The sequence below is a fragment of the Anser anser genome (assembly GCF_964211835.1).
Source record: "Anser anser genome assembly, chromosome: 18".
Lineage (NCBI taxonomy): Eukaryota > Metazoa > Chordata > Aves > Anseriformes > Anatidae > Anser > Anser anser.
This window is the reverse complement of record NC_139739.1, coordinates 11542517-11558701: the sequence shown is the minus strand read 5'-3', so window position 1 is coordinate 11558701 and position 16185 is coordinate 11542517. Positions and strand designations below refer to the sequence as shown.

General features: G+C 56.1%; 1 protein-coding gene across 2 annotated transcripts in view; it reads right to left on the bottom strand.

Moving 5' to 3' along the window:
- The window catches only part of MSI1 (musashi RNA binding protein 1), a gene marked incomplete at its 5' end in the record, with an annotated part of 30041 nt that overhangs the window by 2521 nt on the left and 11335 nt on the right, over positions 1–16185 (bottom strand). The window contains 8 exons of one of the 2 annotated variants that reach the window (XM_083803395.1): positions 705–794; positions 1230–1384; positions 1491–1559; positions 4273–4329; positions 5515–5595; positions 7193–7310; positions 7875–7957; positions 9942–9990. In XM_083803395.1, the coding sequence (XP_083659521.1) occupies positions 729–794; positions 1230–1384; positions 1491–1559; positions 4273–4329; positions 5515–5595; positions 7193–7310; positions 7875–7957; positions 9942–9990 (678 nt within the window). In that variant the 3' untranslated portion in view covers positions 705–728. The remainder of the gene's footprint in view (positions 1–704; positions 795–1229; positions 1385–1490; positions 1560–4272; positions 4330–5514; positions 5596–7192; positions 7311–7874; positions 7958–9941; positions 9991–16185) is intronic. The other variant, XM_083803396.1, reaches the window with a different exon arrangement.

The window sequence follows — 16185 nt, the reverse complement described above, 5'->3', positions numbered from 1 at the left end:
CCTGCGGAGCTCCTGGCTCCAGGGAGGCCGCAGCCAGGCAGGGTCCAGCCACTGCTCCAGCACTCTGCTCAGCGCCCTGCCGGGCTCCGGGGGCCTTGTCGGGACACCCTTCCCTGCCAGCTGTTCCCTCCTTTTTAAAAAGTTTATTTTTTTCTTTTTAAGCCAAGAAACTTCAGCCGTGTTTGCAAACCAGCGACCATCCACCAGCTCCCTCCCAGGCCCAGCTGAGGATCAGAAACAGAACTGATCACACCCAGATTCCCCTCTGCCCTTCTTCTCCCAGACAGGAGGAGGAGAGGAGGAGGAGGAGAGGTGGTCTCAGCAGCAGTGAGAACAACCAGCCGCACGGAGGAGGCTCCCCCAGCCACACAGGTGAGCCAGGCTTGTCTCAGGATCACCACAGGGTCATGATTCTGGCCAATCCTGCAGACCTTCCCTCTTCCTGTCAGTGCTCTCATCTCCTCCCCCTCTGCACCCAGGCACGAAGCGATCCCTCCACAACACTCCCAGCCCGAGGAGCAGGGAGCAGGAAGCCAACCTGTCAAGCCCCTGGTGTGGAACAGAGCCCTGGGCTGGCCACAGGACTCCCTGCATGGGCTGGGTCAAGCCAGCGAGCCTCCCAGCAGCCTCCACAGCTCCTGCTGGGAGCCCAAGCTCAGAATTTCCCCTCTCTAACTACCCGTCCCTGTTTGCAGGTCTCTTACCTCCTGCCTCCTTGGTCCCCAGCTTCAGTGATACCCATTGGTAAAAGCTGTTGCAATCAAGGGACCCTGCGAGGAAAGAGTTAAAACCCCCTGTTAAGCAAACAAAAGAGAAGTGAAGAAAATTACTACCAAAACATATTCAGTTGCGGTTCAGACGCTGGGAGAACAGTTCCAGTTGCAGGTGCTAGGACTAAGGAGCCCAGCAACCCACTGGACACTGCGTCGGGGCCAAGATGAGCTTTTGGAACATCTGGGCCAAGTAAGGGGAAGGTCTGGAGATCAGGACCTTGAGTCGTGGCTGGGGAGAACCAGCGGAGCCCAGGGAAGCAGGCTCCCAGCGAGCTGCTGCACCCTGCACCAGCGGCAGGCAGCGTGGGGCTCGGCGGTGGCATGGCAGGTAGCATTTCCCAACCAGAAAGCAGCCTGCTCCCCCTGCTCGCCTCCATCGCCGCGTGGAGATGCGGCCCCTTCCCCTGCCCCTGCCATCATCCTCCCCCTGCGCAGAGCCCGCCAGGGAACACTCACCCCTAGGCTGTGGCCGAAGCCGGTGCTCGGGGCTGGGCTGGCAGCGCTGATGTAACTGCTGACCCCTGAGTCCTGGTTGGCGGCTCCGTAAAGCTCCGCCATCGGCCCGGGGCTGGTGGTGCCCAGAAATCCGCCGGTGCGACTGGGGGTGGAACCTAGGGGAGGCAGCAAAACTACAGAGTGAAGATCCCAAAAACGCAGGCCCGTCCCACCCCCCTCCCGCAGCCCGCGTGCCGCCCCGGGGAGGAAGGTGGCAGTTACCTGTCCCTCGCACCACGGCTGCCGCAGCCGCTGCCGCCGCCATTGGTCCATACGCAGTGAGGGGGATTGCTGCAAAGGAAGGGACAGGCACCTCAGGGGCTTGGTGGCTACACGGGGAATTCCTCAACGGGAGCCTTCATTTCCCCGCTGCGAAATTCCAGGGCCACACAGGTGTATCGGCCTCGTGCAGCGCGCAGGACATCCAAGGAGGAGAGCAGGGGAGCGCCCAGCCCTGCCTCCCCCAGTACCCTTTGCACGGTGAATGTCCCGGGGGGACACGAGCCATGCTCTGCTAACCCCACATCCCGGAGCAGCTGAGGGACGCGGAAAAGCTGAACCAGAAAGACAGTTAAATCCAAAGCTATTACAGATACAAATTCTGGCTATAAACGTGGAGAAACCCAGCAGCTCAGTGATCTGAGGCTCAGCCCCTCCCCTCTGTTCTGACACTATTATTTTAACAGCCTCTTTCTACCTATTTCTCTGCTCAAGACACGCCATCCTCCCCACTTTCACACCCGAACTGTTCAGCCCCTTGCTGCTCCTTGTAGAAGAGCAGGAAACATATACCTAGGGAGCAGGAACTAAAAATGGCTTAATTAAAACAGTAAGTCTTAATTTATACGTAGCAGTTTTAATTCCCAACTCGACTGCCATAGGCAACCAGCCCTCGGGGCAGGAGGCATCCAGCCAGCGTGTTTCTCTTTGCCCTTAAAATGACTGGGTCAGCATTTCATGCTTGAATGTGAAATTCACTGTGCTTCTGTTTAGAGCACCATAAAAAGAGGTCAGAACAAATCAATCACGTTAAGGCTGAAATCCAGACTAGCTTATAAGGGAATATTTAGTAGCAGGCACCAGCCTGTTTCAAGCAAACGTCATAGAGGGCTTTTATCTGGGTTTGCCTCTCATTGCAGGCCCTGGGCCAAGGCGAGCATGTTGCAGCTCCGCATCGCCCCCAAAGACACCGTTCTGGGGAGGAAACGCTGCTGGCAGCCGCCCTTCTGCCCCGCCGTTGCTTCAAGGCCCTAAAACAGATGAATTAATACGGTTTTAATGAGAACAGGGGCCAGGCCTTCTCAAAGACGCCAATTCTTTTTTCCAGGAAAATCCCTTCTTGCTTTTGCGGGCTGTCTACGGAGAAACCAGGTTGGCGTTGTGATGACAAAGCACCTGCACGTTCTCTCTCGGCACGCTGGAGCAATCAGCCCCGCTTGTGCCATCCCCTCAGCTCAGCTCCACTTGCCAAGCCCATTTACAGGCGCTCAGCCACTTGAGGCACAAGGGCCCTCCAGCACTGCGCAGCTCGCGGGGCCTTTGTAGGAACTGAGGGGGCCCCGCACTTCGCGGGACCGGCTCCAGCCTATACATGGGAACCTCTCGGCCTCGCCAAGAGGCTGCGCAGCGACTGCTTAGCAGTAGGTAAGCGTAACGGGGAGGGAAGAATGCCACGATCCCCAGCTGGTACTTCAGCGAGACACTCAGGACTGGAAGCTGGCGTGGCACCCAGCCAGGCAAGCAGCATTAAGAACTTGTTGTTGTGCAGGGCCCTGGTGCACCCCAGCCGCCGGTGACAGCGGGCCCCAGGCCGTTCACCTCCACGAGGAGAGGCACGGTGCAGCCCGGCATGGACCTCGGAGGGAAGAGTACTTTTTTGTCAAGTCACCGATGTTCCTCTACAAATTTTATAGGTTTTGCTGGAAAAATCACACATGCAAATACACACCGAACCCAAATCTCCTTTGTTTGGCAACCAAAGGGCTTAGAGACGGGGTCAGATGCTTATGCAGTTGCATCCCTGATGGCAGGGAGGGATATTGTTAAGAGGGAGCTGGGATTTAATCTCTTCCTACCTCCCTCAGGGCAATTTGTTCATTGGTGGCTGCCAACCTCAGCATCCCGCGGAGCAGAGACTCCCTGAGGACCGACATGGTTTGGTGCCACCCTTTCAGCCCTGTTCGTACCGATAGTTTGGGGGGAGCTTCTCAAGAAGCCTTTCCACAGCCCCACTGCAGAGATTCACACCCTGAAACAGGTGGGGGCAAGGAAGCGCTGGAGAGGAGGACCACCATGGACATGAGATGGCACACGGGGAGCGGGGTGCTACACAAAGCTGCTCTTCTACAACAGATACCATGGACGCGACAGAGCTGGGGGAAACGTGGCCGTGGGAGGGAGAGTCGACGGAAGGAGCATCGCCTAGAGAAGACACTGCACACAATGCAGGGGCTGGGGATCCAGAGGGTATTTACACTCTGAGCCAGGACTAGCCCTGGAGCACAGCCCTCTGCCCTCGTTTCATTCCACAGTACCCTACAGGAACTGAGGGACCCTACGCCTCCTGCACAAGGACGTGGGATTAGTGACCAGGAGTGCCCCACGCCCTCTCCCTCCTCCCAGCACTCCAGAACTTGTCCCTGCAGCAGCTCAGGTTAAGGTCATTCGTGGACCTTTGAGAAGTCACCCTGCTCTCTGGAGTTTTCTATACCTGACTTAGACCCAGCCCAGGGCGAGGAGCTAAAAAAGAGGCCAGCAGCAGGAAATGCCATTTCGGAATTACACGCCTTCACTTGGTGTGACCTGCACTGCCCTTCTCAGAGGCAACGCACAGGGCTCTGCTTCCCTCTCCAGCTTTCCAGCCCCAGCTGTGGACGGAGCTCGCACAGAGGGAATAAGGAACACTTGCAGTCTAACTACATCAGGCTGTGGAGCACAACACCACCGGAACAGCCCAAAGCCCCCTTTTCCCAGCTTGTGAGTTTAGGAAATGAGCGGGACTGACCTGTGAGCTCAGGGAGGACGGGGGCACTCGGGAGAGGGGTCCGCTCTACACGGAACTCTAAAAACGAAATGCAAGACAGCTTAGGAACTCATCAACCACCCCGAGGGAGACCCCGCAGACAGACAGCAGCCAGGGCCGCTGTGGGAACAGGCTGCGACCGGGCCAGTGCCTTCTTTAAACTAATTTATAACTGGTGCTGAAAGGTGCTGGGCTCCCGCCCCAGACACTGAAAGGATCCGTTTGTCCTTAGCATAAATCTGGCAAGGGAGGGCAAGCACAAGCTTCACCTGCAGCCCGGCCCAGGTTTTACAGCGAGGCACTCGAAGCCACGGTGACCGAGAGCCACAAAGGGCATTCGCAGAGAGCTTCCAGGCAGCCAGGAGGCAACAGCAACTTTCAGCCCCAGCCAGCCCGGGCCTGCCGGGGGGAAGAGCCGACTTCCCACTCCCAGCCCTGCCGCCAAGGCTTCGTGTAAGAACCGTGAGAGTGAGGGGGGAGGTAAGGAGGGGATGCTCGGAGTTGCCACTTCTCTAGAAAACAGCGAGGCGGTCTTTTTTCTCTGAGCGTGCTCTGCCTCGTTCCCCGGGCTGACAGGGAAGGGGAGGGAGAAGAGGCCCCGGGCAGCTCTGGCAGCTGCGGCACAGCAGGCGCCAGCCATTGATGGCAGCAGCCGTGTCCTGAGCGCACGGCGGGGCTGGGAGCTTGAAACCCCCCCCAAACAGGAGGGACGGGCAGCCTGCGGCCCAGCAGGGGCTCTGCAGGAGCTGCGAGTGGTCCAGGCACGGCTCACAAGGCAACCGCAGCACGCAGGCGCCCGTGTTTTGGGTGCCGAGGGGTTCCCCAGCCCACGGCAAGCTACAATTCAAACTCCCCTGCTACTTTCAGAGCGGTGGCAACTCTGGTAAAGAGAGACAGACACACACAAAGGCAGCGAGACAGGCAGGGCTGCGGGGGCCCTCCCGGGTAACAGCAGCAGCCCTACGGAGGAGGCTAACATAAAGGGCAGCAGAGCAGCCTAGGGCTTTTCCTGTCACCGGGGTGTGAGGGTAATCCTAATGAAGGACAGGCTGCTCCCACCTATTCCAGGGCTTCTCCCCTCCCCCTTCCACATCCGTCTCCAATTTAAAGAGAGACCAAAAAGGGGGGGAAAAAGGGTAAAAGGGGCAGAGCCTGGGTCACGGATCATGCCAAGGACTCCCGTCACCTGAAGGCAGGCCGCAAGAAGGAGCGGGGAGCACTCACCAGGGAACTGGTAAGTGTAGCCGGGTGCGATGCCAGTGTAACTTCGACTCGCGTAGGTGGCAGCCTGGAAGCCTGGATAACCTGGGGAATAGAAAAGGGCGCTGTTACTGCAGCCTCACGGGGTCCCTCTCCTCGGTGCCCGGCTGCTCACGAGCAGCGTGACCATTAGCCTTAGAAAGAACAAACACGACCGACAGCAGAAAACCCAGGGAATTGCTGAGGCAGAGAACAGGATGCGTGTGAGTCGGTGCTTTAACAGGCCCGTTTACTTTTTCCCTCGCTCCCAACATGTAGGGACACGAAGGTTTCCTTCTCGGAAGCTCACAGCTCCGCAGACTAAGGCTTTCTGACACGTCAGCTGGACTTAGGGACAGACCGGGGAGGTGGTGGCATCTGAAAGGCTGAAAGCTCTGAGTCACTTTTGCACCAGAGATGCTGGCAAATGCAGGCAGAGCACTTCTTCCTGGAGCCGGGCAGGAGGACAATGCCTGCCATTCCCGGGAAGCTGTCCACCTCTACAGCACAGGCCTGTGAGAACACAGGACGTTGACTCAGAGATGAATATTTGATTTGAGATCTCCCAAGAAATGAATACATGGATTCTGCAATGACTCAGCTCGAGCCTTGCTACTTTAAAATTCAGATGGCTTAGAAAAGGCAAAAGCCCAAACCACAGGCTGAAGGTTTGTTTTCCTTCAATAAATCCAGTGAAAACATTGGGGGAAAAAATGCCCTTTTGGGGGTTTTGTTCAGTGACTGCCTGTTACTCGGCAGGCTTAGCGAGGAAAGCCAGGCTGAGTACAGCCTGTCCAGCAGCACCAGCGATGATCCTGAGCAAACAGAGTGCTCCTGGTTCGGCTCAAGGCTGGCCAGAGCAGGGGGAGGGAGGAGGGCTGGGAACAGCGGCCATGCTGGAAGGTTCATGCTCGTATCTCAGATCCAGGCACGAGGCTTTTGTACACCTGGAAGTGGAGGCTACTAAAATCTTGGATGTGAATGTATCCACCTCAGAATCACTGAGGGGCACGAAACCCAGCTGGCTTGTCACTGATCGCTCCTTACGAGACAGTCCCACAATACGGGTACCGTTTTCCTTGTAATACCAGATACTTGCTGTCCCTGGGAGGGAGGGAACAAAGTGAGACAAAGCTTAACTGAAATGTTAAGGGCATTTTTATAGTCTTTAAGCAGCAGCAAGAACATCTATAAGGGCGACTATTTCAAGTGGAAACTTTGGGGCTCTTCTAGGAACTAATCCATCAGAAAGCCCGTAGAAGCACAGGAGGAAAATGTTTGGGCATGGATTATTCCACATTTGGCTCAGCTCTGTAGCTATGCCCTGTTCCACAAGGGCCGTTAGGAATTACCGTTTATACGCCACCACGCTGCAGGTGCACTGAGCTGCAGAGGGTCAGAGCTCCCCAGCGCTTGGCTCCCTCCAGGCAGCTCCTCCGGCTGTCACAGGACAGCAGCGACAAGTTTGCAGTTTTTCCAGGTGCCACCAGAGGGCAAGTCGTGACCGCAAACAGGTCCCGGCGCTCCCCGAGCGTCCCCAGCCCGGCAGCAGGGAGAGCTGCCCTTGGCCGCCCTGCCCGCCGCTGGGCTCCTCGCAGGAAAACCTCTGAGCCGCTGCCGGGCACGGCCGGGCGCTGGGGACGAGATTTGTCCCGGGGCTTACCCAGCATGCCGATCCCGAGCATGAAGGCATCCATCCCGTAAGGCATCACTCGGGACCGCCCTCGTGCTGAGCCCGTCGGGGACATCACCTCCTTCGGCTGGGCTTTTTTGCACTCCACCTGCCGCAAGAAAGTCAAGATCAGACCTGGCTGCGACCGGCGCAGAGCACGCAGCGCCCGGGCTGGGGGCCAGCCGGGTTGCCCACCAGGACAGCTCTCCCCAGCCACCACCACCAGCGCCACCAGCCCGTCCCGCTGTCCTTCCCCCTGTCCTGCACGCTGCCAGCCTCCCCTCGCTCTGCAGACACAGCGGGCAAAGAGGAGCTCAAACACGGCTCTTCTCCTGCCCTCCATGTTCTGCCTGGCCCTGCACCAGGACCTCAAAGCCTCATTTTCCTCATTTCTGAATAAAGGTAATACTCTGTCCCCTCCCACGCCACTGTGAGGTTTCCCTTTAACTTCAAAACCTCCAGGCACTGCACAGTTCCAGGTACAGTTACGACAGCTCTTCCTGAAATGCCAGCATCGTGCTGGTTCACCTCACGCCGCCTGTTTCTTTCCCAGCTTGGCTGCTGTGATTCTGGGGGAGAAGACTCAAATTCCCCCACTGCAAAGAAAGTGCCTCACGCTGCCCCTGCGCCACTGCCCTGCTCTCCATCAGGTACCTCTGCCCCAGACACTCACCATTTTGTTGTTGATCTCATGGAAGTGGATTTCACATACTTTTTCCACAATGTCTTCACTTTCAAATGTGACAAAGCCAAACCCTGAAGAAAAAGCAAAACTCCGTGGTCAGGCGAGAGCTCTGCACGGTTTGCACCCATCGCCTACATTCTCTCATTGGCAGGAGAAGAGAAGGAGCCACAAGCTTCAAGGACAGTACAATCAGCCTTTGAAAACGGCTGTGCCTCATCTTCCCTCTCCAGCAACTCCTGCCTTTGTGCAGAAGAAAACAAGACCATCCCTTACGGACCGCCCTTTCCTTCTCTTTCTGTACCTCCCACCCTCTGCTCTCAACCCAACTGATCTCAAGACCAAGTGTTTTTGTTTTGTTTTGTTTTTTAATTTTGCTATTTGCAAGGCAAAACACATGGCTGATAATGCCGGGGAGGATCCCAGCAGACGCTCACACAAAGAGAGTTGGTAGAGAAACGAACAGCTGCTTGCCAGGACATCCCCATCCTTGCTGGAGGCACCACACCAGCAGTAACACCCTGCTCATTTCCTCTTCAGCCACTGGTCATAAAACCTTGCATAAGCGGGCAAGTGTCAGCAACACGGTTACAGGGAACGAGACGGAGCTGCACAGATAACGCACAAGCAGAGTGATCTGCAAAGCTTCACCAAAGTTTAGTCCTGGGGGTAAGACACAGCACGTCCCTGGCCCACGCTCGCACCTCCTTTCTCCCACCAAACCCTTTGCTGGCAGTTTTGGCAAACACCAGCTAGGGTGGGCAGACTAAATTCAGCTGACTACAGCTGTTTCTGAAAAACTGAGGCAGGTTAAAGGATCTCTTCAAGCTAGCATCGCAACCACGCAGGGATTAAGCAGAGCTTTCCACTTTCCAGAATGGCCGGTTTCACGGGGCTTTAAAATAACTTTCAGGAACAGACAGGGATCCACTTTTTCTCCGTACTACAAGAGAAGTCTCTCTCCACAAACCCTTCCCGTCTGCCCGTGCCCAGGTAGTTATACATCATTCATCTCAACACCCATGTGTGGAGGGGCTCAGGAATTCAAAAGCAAAACCCTGATGCCAAAACCAGTCCTAAGACCTCTGCCAGGCCTGCTGCGCCCCACGCTGCTGACAGAGTGGCAGGCAGCTCTCCCTGCTCCCTCTTTAAATACCCAACAACTCTCTTATTAACTAGTGACTGAAGGGTACCCATAGAGGAATAGGGGTTGGACCGTTTCTTCCCTTTTAAGATGAAGCTGGAACAACATCCCAAGGCAGGCAAACAGAACAGATCTAATGGCTTTCGAAAAAAAGCAAAAGGAACCAAAGGGCACACAGTGTAGCAAGAGCAGAAGGAAGTGTCCCCTTCCTGATGTGGGGGCAGAGGTGCTTGGAGGTGCTTCAGACAGCGGCCCAGCACCGGGCTGCTACTGGCCCCGATTTGGAAGATGCTGAAGCCAAGTTTGTAGGTTAAGCTGTTGCCAATAAATCTGAGTTGGTGCAATACCGGTGTCAAGCCGTGCCACGCACTGAGGCAGGCAGTCTGCAGACACACTCGGAGAGCAGGAGGCAAGGACACCCATGGGTGGGCTGGGTCTGGAGCTCACAAACATTACAGCCTTGTTCCCATCCTGTAACAAGACTCCAGCAGGGCTCGTGTAAGAAAAAGGTGACCTGGGAGCACAAGTGGGCTCCAAGCCGAGGAAGGGGTGAGAGGCAGGCACTCCTCAGGCTCTGTCAGCGCTCCCGGGGCTCGGATTACACAGGACAAGGTAAGACACACACTGCGGGCTGGAGCCACGGGAGGTACGCGGGAAGGGGAGGGGGCCGCCTCCTCTCACATATCTGCAACTCAGCGAGTTTACAGCACAGGAAACGCACTGGACAAAAGCTCTCTGTGCTGCAAGGGACGCTGGTAAAGGATGCAGATGCAGAAGGATGGGGCGACTGGAGGCAAGATAAAGAGCAGCTGCGACCCGCGTGCCCTGCTGCTGGGATACTAACCCCTCCCTGCTCAGGGCAGGAGGGGGACCCTCCCTGCTTCCCGCTCCTACGGCCAGGAGACCGCTCTCACCTCGGTGTCGGTTGGTTGTCTTGTCAAACATCAGCATCGCGTCGTCCACCTGCAAAGAGAAGGGCTCCCATCAGATTACTGCTGTTGCCGCAAGCATCGCCGACATATTTGTGCAAACCCGGCCTCCCCAAACCAGCAGGAATCAAGACGAGACCTCCCATCCCCAAGAAGGAAACAGGGTGCACGCACCAGGCTCATCCCCACAGCGTGGGCCACCGCGCCCCTTGCCAAAACCGAAGCCCCTCAGCCTGGGGCAGGTGCTGCCGGGCTGAGCCCCTCGCCCGGCCCCGGTCCCTGCCGGCTCCCCCCTCCCCACGCTGCAGCCAGCAACCCCAATTGTTTGCCTGCGGCTCCAGCCGGGGGGCAAAGAGCAGGGAAGGCATTGTTCCCAAATCCCAGCCTCAAAGGAGAGGAGAATTAAAGGGGGGGAGAGAAGCAAAGCTGGAGAGGGGAGAGGAATAAGGGGCCTCCCAGCGACGGGGGAAGCGGAGGCCTCAGACAACAGAGCCCGCCTGGGAAAGCTGGGAAGCGGCCCCCGCCCCCACCCCGGAGGAGCCTTTCCTCTAAGTGAGGTTTCCCACTGCTGGAGGCTGTAATTAGAGCAAATTTACTGCAAGGCCTGAGCGAGGGCTGCCTCCCCGGGGGGAGGGGCGGCCGGCTCCCATCCCCCAGCCGGCCAGGGGCTGCTCTCCTCCATGGCGAGGCCAGTGCATCGCCCAGCACATCCCATCGCCCAGCACATCACCCAGCGCATCGCCCAGCGCATCACCCAGCGCATCACATCACCCAGGGCATTCTCATCGCCTGGTGCCACTTTCCCCCCCATCTTCCCACTGGGCGTTTCCTTGCAGAGACACATCTGCGCCGCGCTGCAGGTCAGGCGGAGCAGGGTTAAAAAATACACTTCAATCCCCTCCGTGTAAGCCCCAGTGTAAACCTGTCCCACTGACCCATCCCTCCTCTCTAATACCACTGCCTTAATCCGATTATGAAACTGGACGTGCAAGTGCTCGGGGGATGGCGGCGGCAGTCTTCGGCCAGCAGCTGCCCGGCCGTGCTCCTGCGTGTGAGGCGGCTGCTCCCCGAGCAGCGAGCACCCACACTCCACGGCAGGGTTACCGCTCGCCTCTTCCCCAGCAAGCGTCTGCAGGAGGGGACAGCCCGCTGACATGGGCACTGCTCTTAACTTCAGCTCCCCACAAACAAAACAGGTCACCCGGCTCCACCTCGGTGCCCTGAGGACAGAAGGAGCCATTGCTAACATTTCCAGTGCCGTCGTGAGCAGGCAGACGTCATCGCCGATGCCCTTGGGTTTGTCCGACACGTCCGCCCTACAAGAGTGAGGTGACAACAGACAACCTGGCTCCCGCTCATCTCGCGCTCTTCCTGTCCCGGCTCTGCCTCCCTCTGCAAAGTCACCACCACCCGCAAAACGCACGAACAACCCAGCCGGAGCCACGGGACACGTACGACTTCACACAGATCTGAAGCGATGCCTCAGCAGCTTCCCAACACGCAGCCGTAGAGCTGGGGGCTGAAAACACCTCCCTGCACTGCTGTTCCCTACTGCCCCTCGCTCCTGCCCCTCCACCACTTCCCTTCATGACTGTGATGGGGGAGAAACCTGATGTGGCTTAAGTTTTTACTGGCTGCTTTTATGCATTTTTTAAGCTAGATCCGTTCCCCTGCCCAGCTCACAGAAAGGCTGGGCACACGGCTGACCTCCCGCATCTGATCAGCCCCAGGAGCCTCCGCAGAGCCCAGCAAGAAGGAGCAGCAGCAAGTGGCAGAGCCCCACGCGTACAAGCACAAACCCAGCTCAAGGCACCAGCCCGGGCAGCGGCCGCTGAGCTCCCGCAGCGCTCCAGCACTTGGAGCGGGGAAAAGGGCAGCAGCTTCGTCCCAAACCACGCTTTGCACGCTGAGAGGAGAGCCGCAGCCTGCCTCGGCCTGGTCCTTTTATCAAGTTTCTGCCAGTGCTTTGAAATCAGGTGTCTGCTCAGCACCCTGAAACGTGCTTGTGTTGTGAAAACCTATTTATGATAACACATGCCCTGTTGAAAGCTGTCCCCTGTCATGAGCTAAATTGAAATGGACAAAAATATATGTACATGTAGTGTATATATATAAATATGAATACTCCGTATGTGAAGTAGTCTTACCCCACCCGACTCTAGGGCCCAAACTTTATGCATAGCTACAACCGGTGCTTTTTATTGCCAGAAAAGCCTACGCACGACCACCCCTTCTCACCCTGCCCAAGGCAACAGGTGAGATGCGTTTGGTGGTCTCAGACCGGCATGGCTTGGCTCAGCTCCCTGAGGCAAAGCCGAGCCCAGCGGCCTCCCCTTGGCCCCACGGAGGCAGCTCAGGCCTCGCAGCCCTCCGGGTCAGAGAGGAGGCCGAGCCCCAGCACCTCTGCTCGGGAGCCGAGGACAAAGAGAGCCGGCACTCACCGGGCGGGGAAGGCGGTGCTGAGGGGGCAAGCGCCCCGGTGGGCGGCCATTGTGGCGGCGAGGCTGCCAGGAGACCCCCGCTGTAACGGGCCCGTCGCGGCGGGGGTCTCCCGGCGGCCTCGCCGCCACAATGGCCGCCCGCCGGGGGCCGCGGTGGGCCCCAACAAAGGCGGCCGCCAACGGGAGCCGTCTCCGCGGCAACGCGGCCGCCATTGGCAGCTGCCGCCCGGATTAGAGCGAGCGGCGGGGCCCGCACAAAGCCGCCCCGCGGCGCCCGCTCTCCTCAGCCTGGGGGGGCTCGGGGCGGAGGAGGGAGAGAGGGCCCGGCGGGTCTCTCCCGAAGGAAAAGGTGAAAAAGCAACGGGCTTCGCCTCCCTTCTGCACCGACCGAGGCGCCGCCATCTCGCCTCAGCCCCTGACCATGGGGGGCCCGAGTGGGGTGTTTGTGGTGGGGGGTGCAGGCGGAGGAGTGGTGAGGATGAAGGGCGGATGAAGGACTCTTTGTGGTTCACACAGATCTCGGCCCCGCACCTCCAGCCGGCCCCTGGAGGGTGGCAGGGACACCTCGGCTAAAACCAGCCAGAAACGCAGGTGGGAGAAGTGCACGGCAAACAGCACTCAGGCTCAGCAGCACCCCGAAGTTCATTTTAACAGGGTGTGGAAGTAATCTGTGATCATAACTGGACTTGAACAAAGGCTTTCTCGCTGGGTGAATTGTCTTTCTCCCACTCCCCCCCTCCCCTTAAATAAATATTTGTTTCAATTCTTTAAACACAGTCAAAGAAGCAGATCACTTTACTAGAGAACTGTTTAGCTTAGTGGTCAAGGCTCTCTCCCAGGGAACTATTTAGCTTGCTGGTCCAGGCAGCAGTTATCCAGCACTGAGATTACAAGTTCAAGGTTTGTTAATTCGGAGAGATGCTGCCTCTCCCTGTGCTTGGCCACGAGGGTCAGAACCGTCAAGAAGAGAGGGGTGACAGGAGCTGTACCTCTTGCTCTTTCGATGTGTCCTTCCCAAGGAATCCTACCATAAGGGATCACTTTCTGACAGGTTTCTGGCAGTGAGGGAGTTGGTACCACATCCCCGAGCCTTAAACCCAAGCTAACACCTCTCCATTCTGTCTCCAGAGGCTCTCTCTAGCTTTGGAAACCAAATGGGAGTGGAAGAAAGAAAGGCTTCGGCTCAGGGGAAGTTACACATTCAGGAAGTGGGGGGAAAAAATCCCCCCTGAGGAGGAACTCCTTCCCATCCTCCATGGAGTTGCCCCTGCTGCAGGCGGGCAGCACCCTCCGGAGAGGCCCTTCTGGAACCAGCACCTGGTATCAGCGAGGTAGGGGTAACAGGGAGGCAAAGTGACAGGTTCACAGACTCACTCTCCACCAAAGCAGCCCTCAGCCTAGCCAAAACATTGAGGTGCCCAGACAGGAGACATTTCATACCAAAACAAAATGCAGTACAATCCACCTGGGCTCAGCCAAAAGGCCTGACTTTTTTCAGTAGCTTAGTCCCACCCTACCACCTTTCAGTCCTCCTGGGACAGTCAGAGGTCTCTCTACAAAAGAGGAAGCCAATGACAGCCTCTTGCAGATTTTAAATAAATAAGTATTTCCAACACAAGTTTGATGAGAAACATTGGATGCACTTCCACACAGGCAGATCTTGGAGAAAGTTGTAAATATTCAGGCAAAGGCTTTGCAGAGACAGGTGTCTTCCACCTGAACAGCAACTAAAGACTGCTTGGCTGGTCCTAGAAGGAACCATGGCAACATATTTGTAGGGGAAAAAAAACAAAACACCAGGCTGAAGAATAATAGCCGGTGAGACAGCTTCCACACGGGAAACATAAACCGAATGATCTAGAAATCGCTCGGCCATCCTGTCAAAGGGAGGGCATTAGCCAGCCCGGAGGTTCTGCTGGCTGCTCTGCCAGGGCAGGCTAATTTTGGGGAGAAGAAAGCACCGGCCCAGAGCCCAGTGCCACGGGGTGAGCATGCTGTGCCCACACAGCACCAGGTTTTTGACCCTCCTTACCCCATTCTGCAGAACTGTTCTCAATGGGAACAAGACAAAACGGAGAGACAGAGCCCGCTCCGTGCCACAGGTGAGTGGGTCAGCCTGCCCAGGTGTTCCTGCCTGCTCTCACGCTGCACCGTGGGCACCTGGCAAATATCAGATGAACCACCAAAGGCCTGAATGACCATTAATGCTAGCCCATTTTTGGCTATCTGCCTACCAGATGCGGAGCACAGAGCACCCTTTGTTCCAGAGGCTTTGTTACCACCAGCCGAACTGCCTACTGCCACAAGAGAGGTGATCAGATTCCCCTTCTCCTCCCCTCCCCATCTGTTCCTCACAACCATGTTACGTGTGAGAATTTGCATAAGTTGCCCTCTGATCAGCGGAAGAAAATCCAAAATCCAGTTTGGAAATCCACAGCAGGTTGACAAGTAGCTTTGATCCCCGAAATTTCCAGAGAACAGCAGATTAAAGATTAATTAATTAACATTCTCCCAAAGCAAAGTGAGGGAAATCATGCCTACCCATAAGCACAGGAACAAGTATTCCCTTAAAGAAACTCCCTATCAGTATCTAAAGGTTCTCCAATTAGTCAGCAGGGAAAACTCATTTAATATACCCGAGTCAACCACACCATTCTTCTGGCAGGTGTACATGAATATGTATTTGTGACAGCCATGCAAACTGCCATTAAATCCAGCACGCGAGATCCGGAGTTTGTTCCCTCTGTCGGGACAGCACTGGAGTCATCGCCTGAGTGAGATCTCAGAATCTGTCTTAAGCAAACGGTCCAGAATTTGGACTGAGTATTAGATGGCAACCTAAAGGTCAGAATTGCACTCAGACCTCAGCAGATTTTTCCTTCTTGTTTGCTTCCAGGATATTTTTAGAGAGCAGGTCTCTCTCTGGGCACGATCTACTGCACTTAGAGACGGAGGTTTCATGACCAACTCATCCAAATATGCAGATCACCTGCAAGCCCACGGACAGATGCAGACTGTTTTTAAGCACTTTTCAAGCACTCTTGGAGCCTCAACTGATTAGCGAGCCATGCAGAAGCAACATTGTGAATATATTTTTTTGCACTTGTGCTTCACTAAATGCAAAAGCACACAAGAAACACCAGACTTGGGCCCAGGCCCCCGTTTCTTCCAGCACCTCTGCACTCCTTGTTTCTGCAAGGAACGACTTCCCCCCTCACGACAACGAGACTGGCTGCACCGAGTTAGAGCAGAGGCCCACACTGCCCAACACTCCCCAGGATACAGACAAACAGCAAGCACCTTTGGAAGAACAGAAGGACAAGGGAAAGATATTATGAGAGACCCCAGGATACTCCCTCAGCTTCCAGCCAGTTGTGATTCAGGGATTTCCCAAACCTGCAGGGGTGTCTGTATCTCTACCAGGCACTCCATGAATTTGTCCTATCATCTTGGAGCCTATGTAAATTTCGGCAACAACATCCTAGGGCAAAGATTTCACAGCTTAGATGAGCTCCATGACAAAGAGAGACCTTATCTGTTTTGAGCCTCTTACCTTGTAATTTATTTGACCCTCTCCACCCCAAAACCTCGTCAGACCAACCCTTGGAAAAGAAAGATGATCCAAAATAATTCTTCCCTTATTACTTTAAATAAATAACTTGGCCTATAAGCTCAGAGACCCAACAGCCCAAAGAAACTTCTCTGATGGTCAGCCCCTTCATCCCCCAAAAATAATACAGAGCAACATGTTCCCACAGGTTGAAGCAGAAAAGGAGGAAGCTGGGACT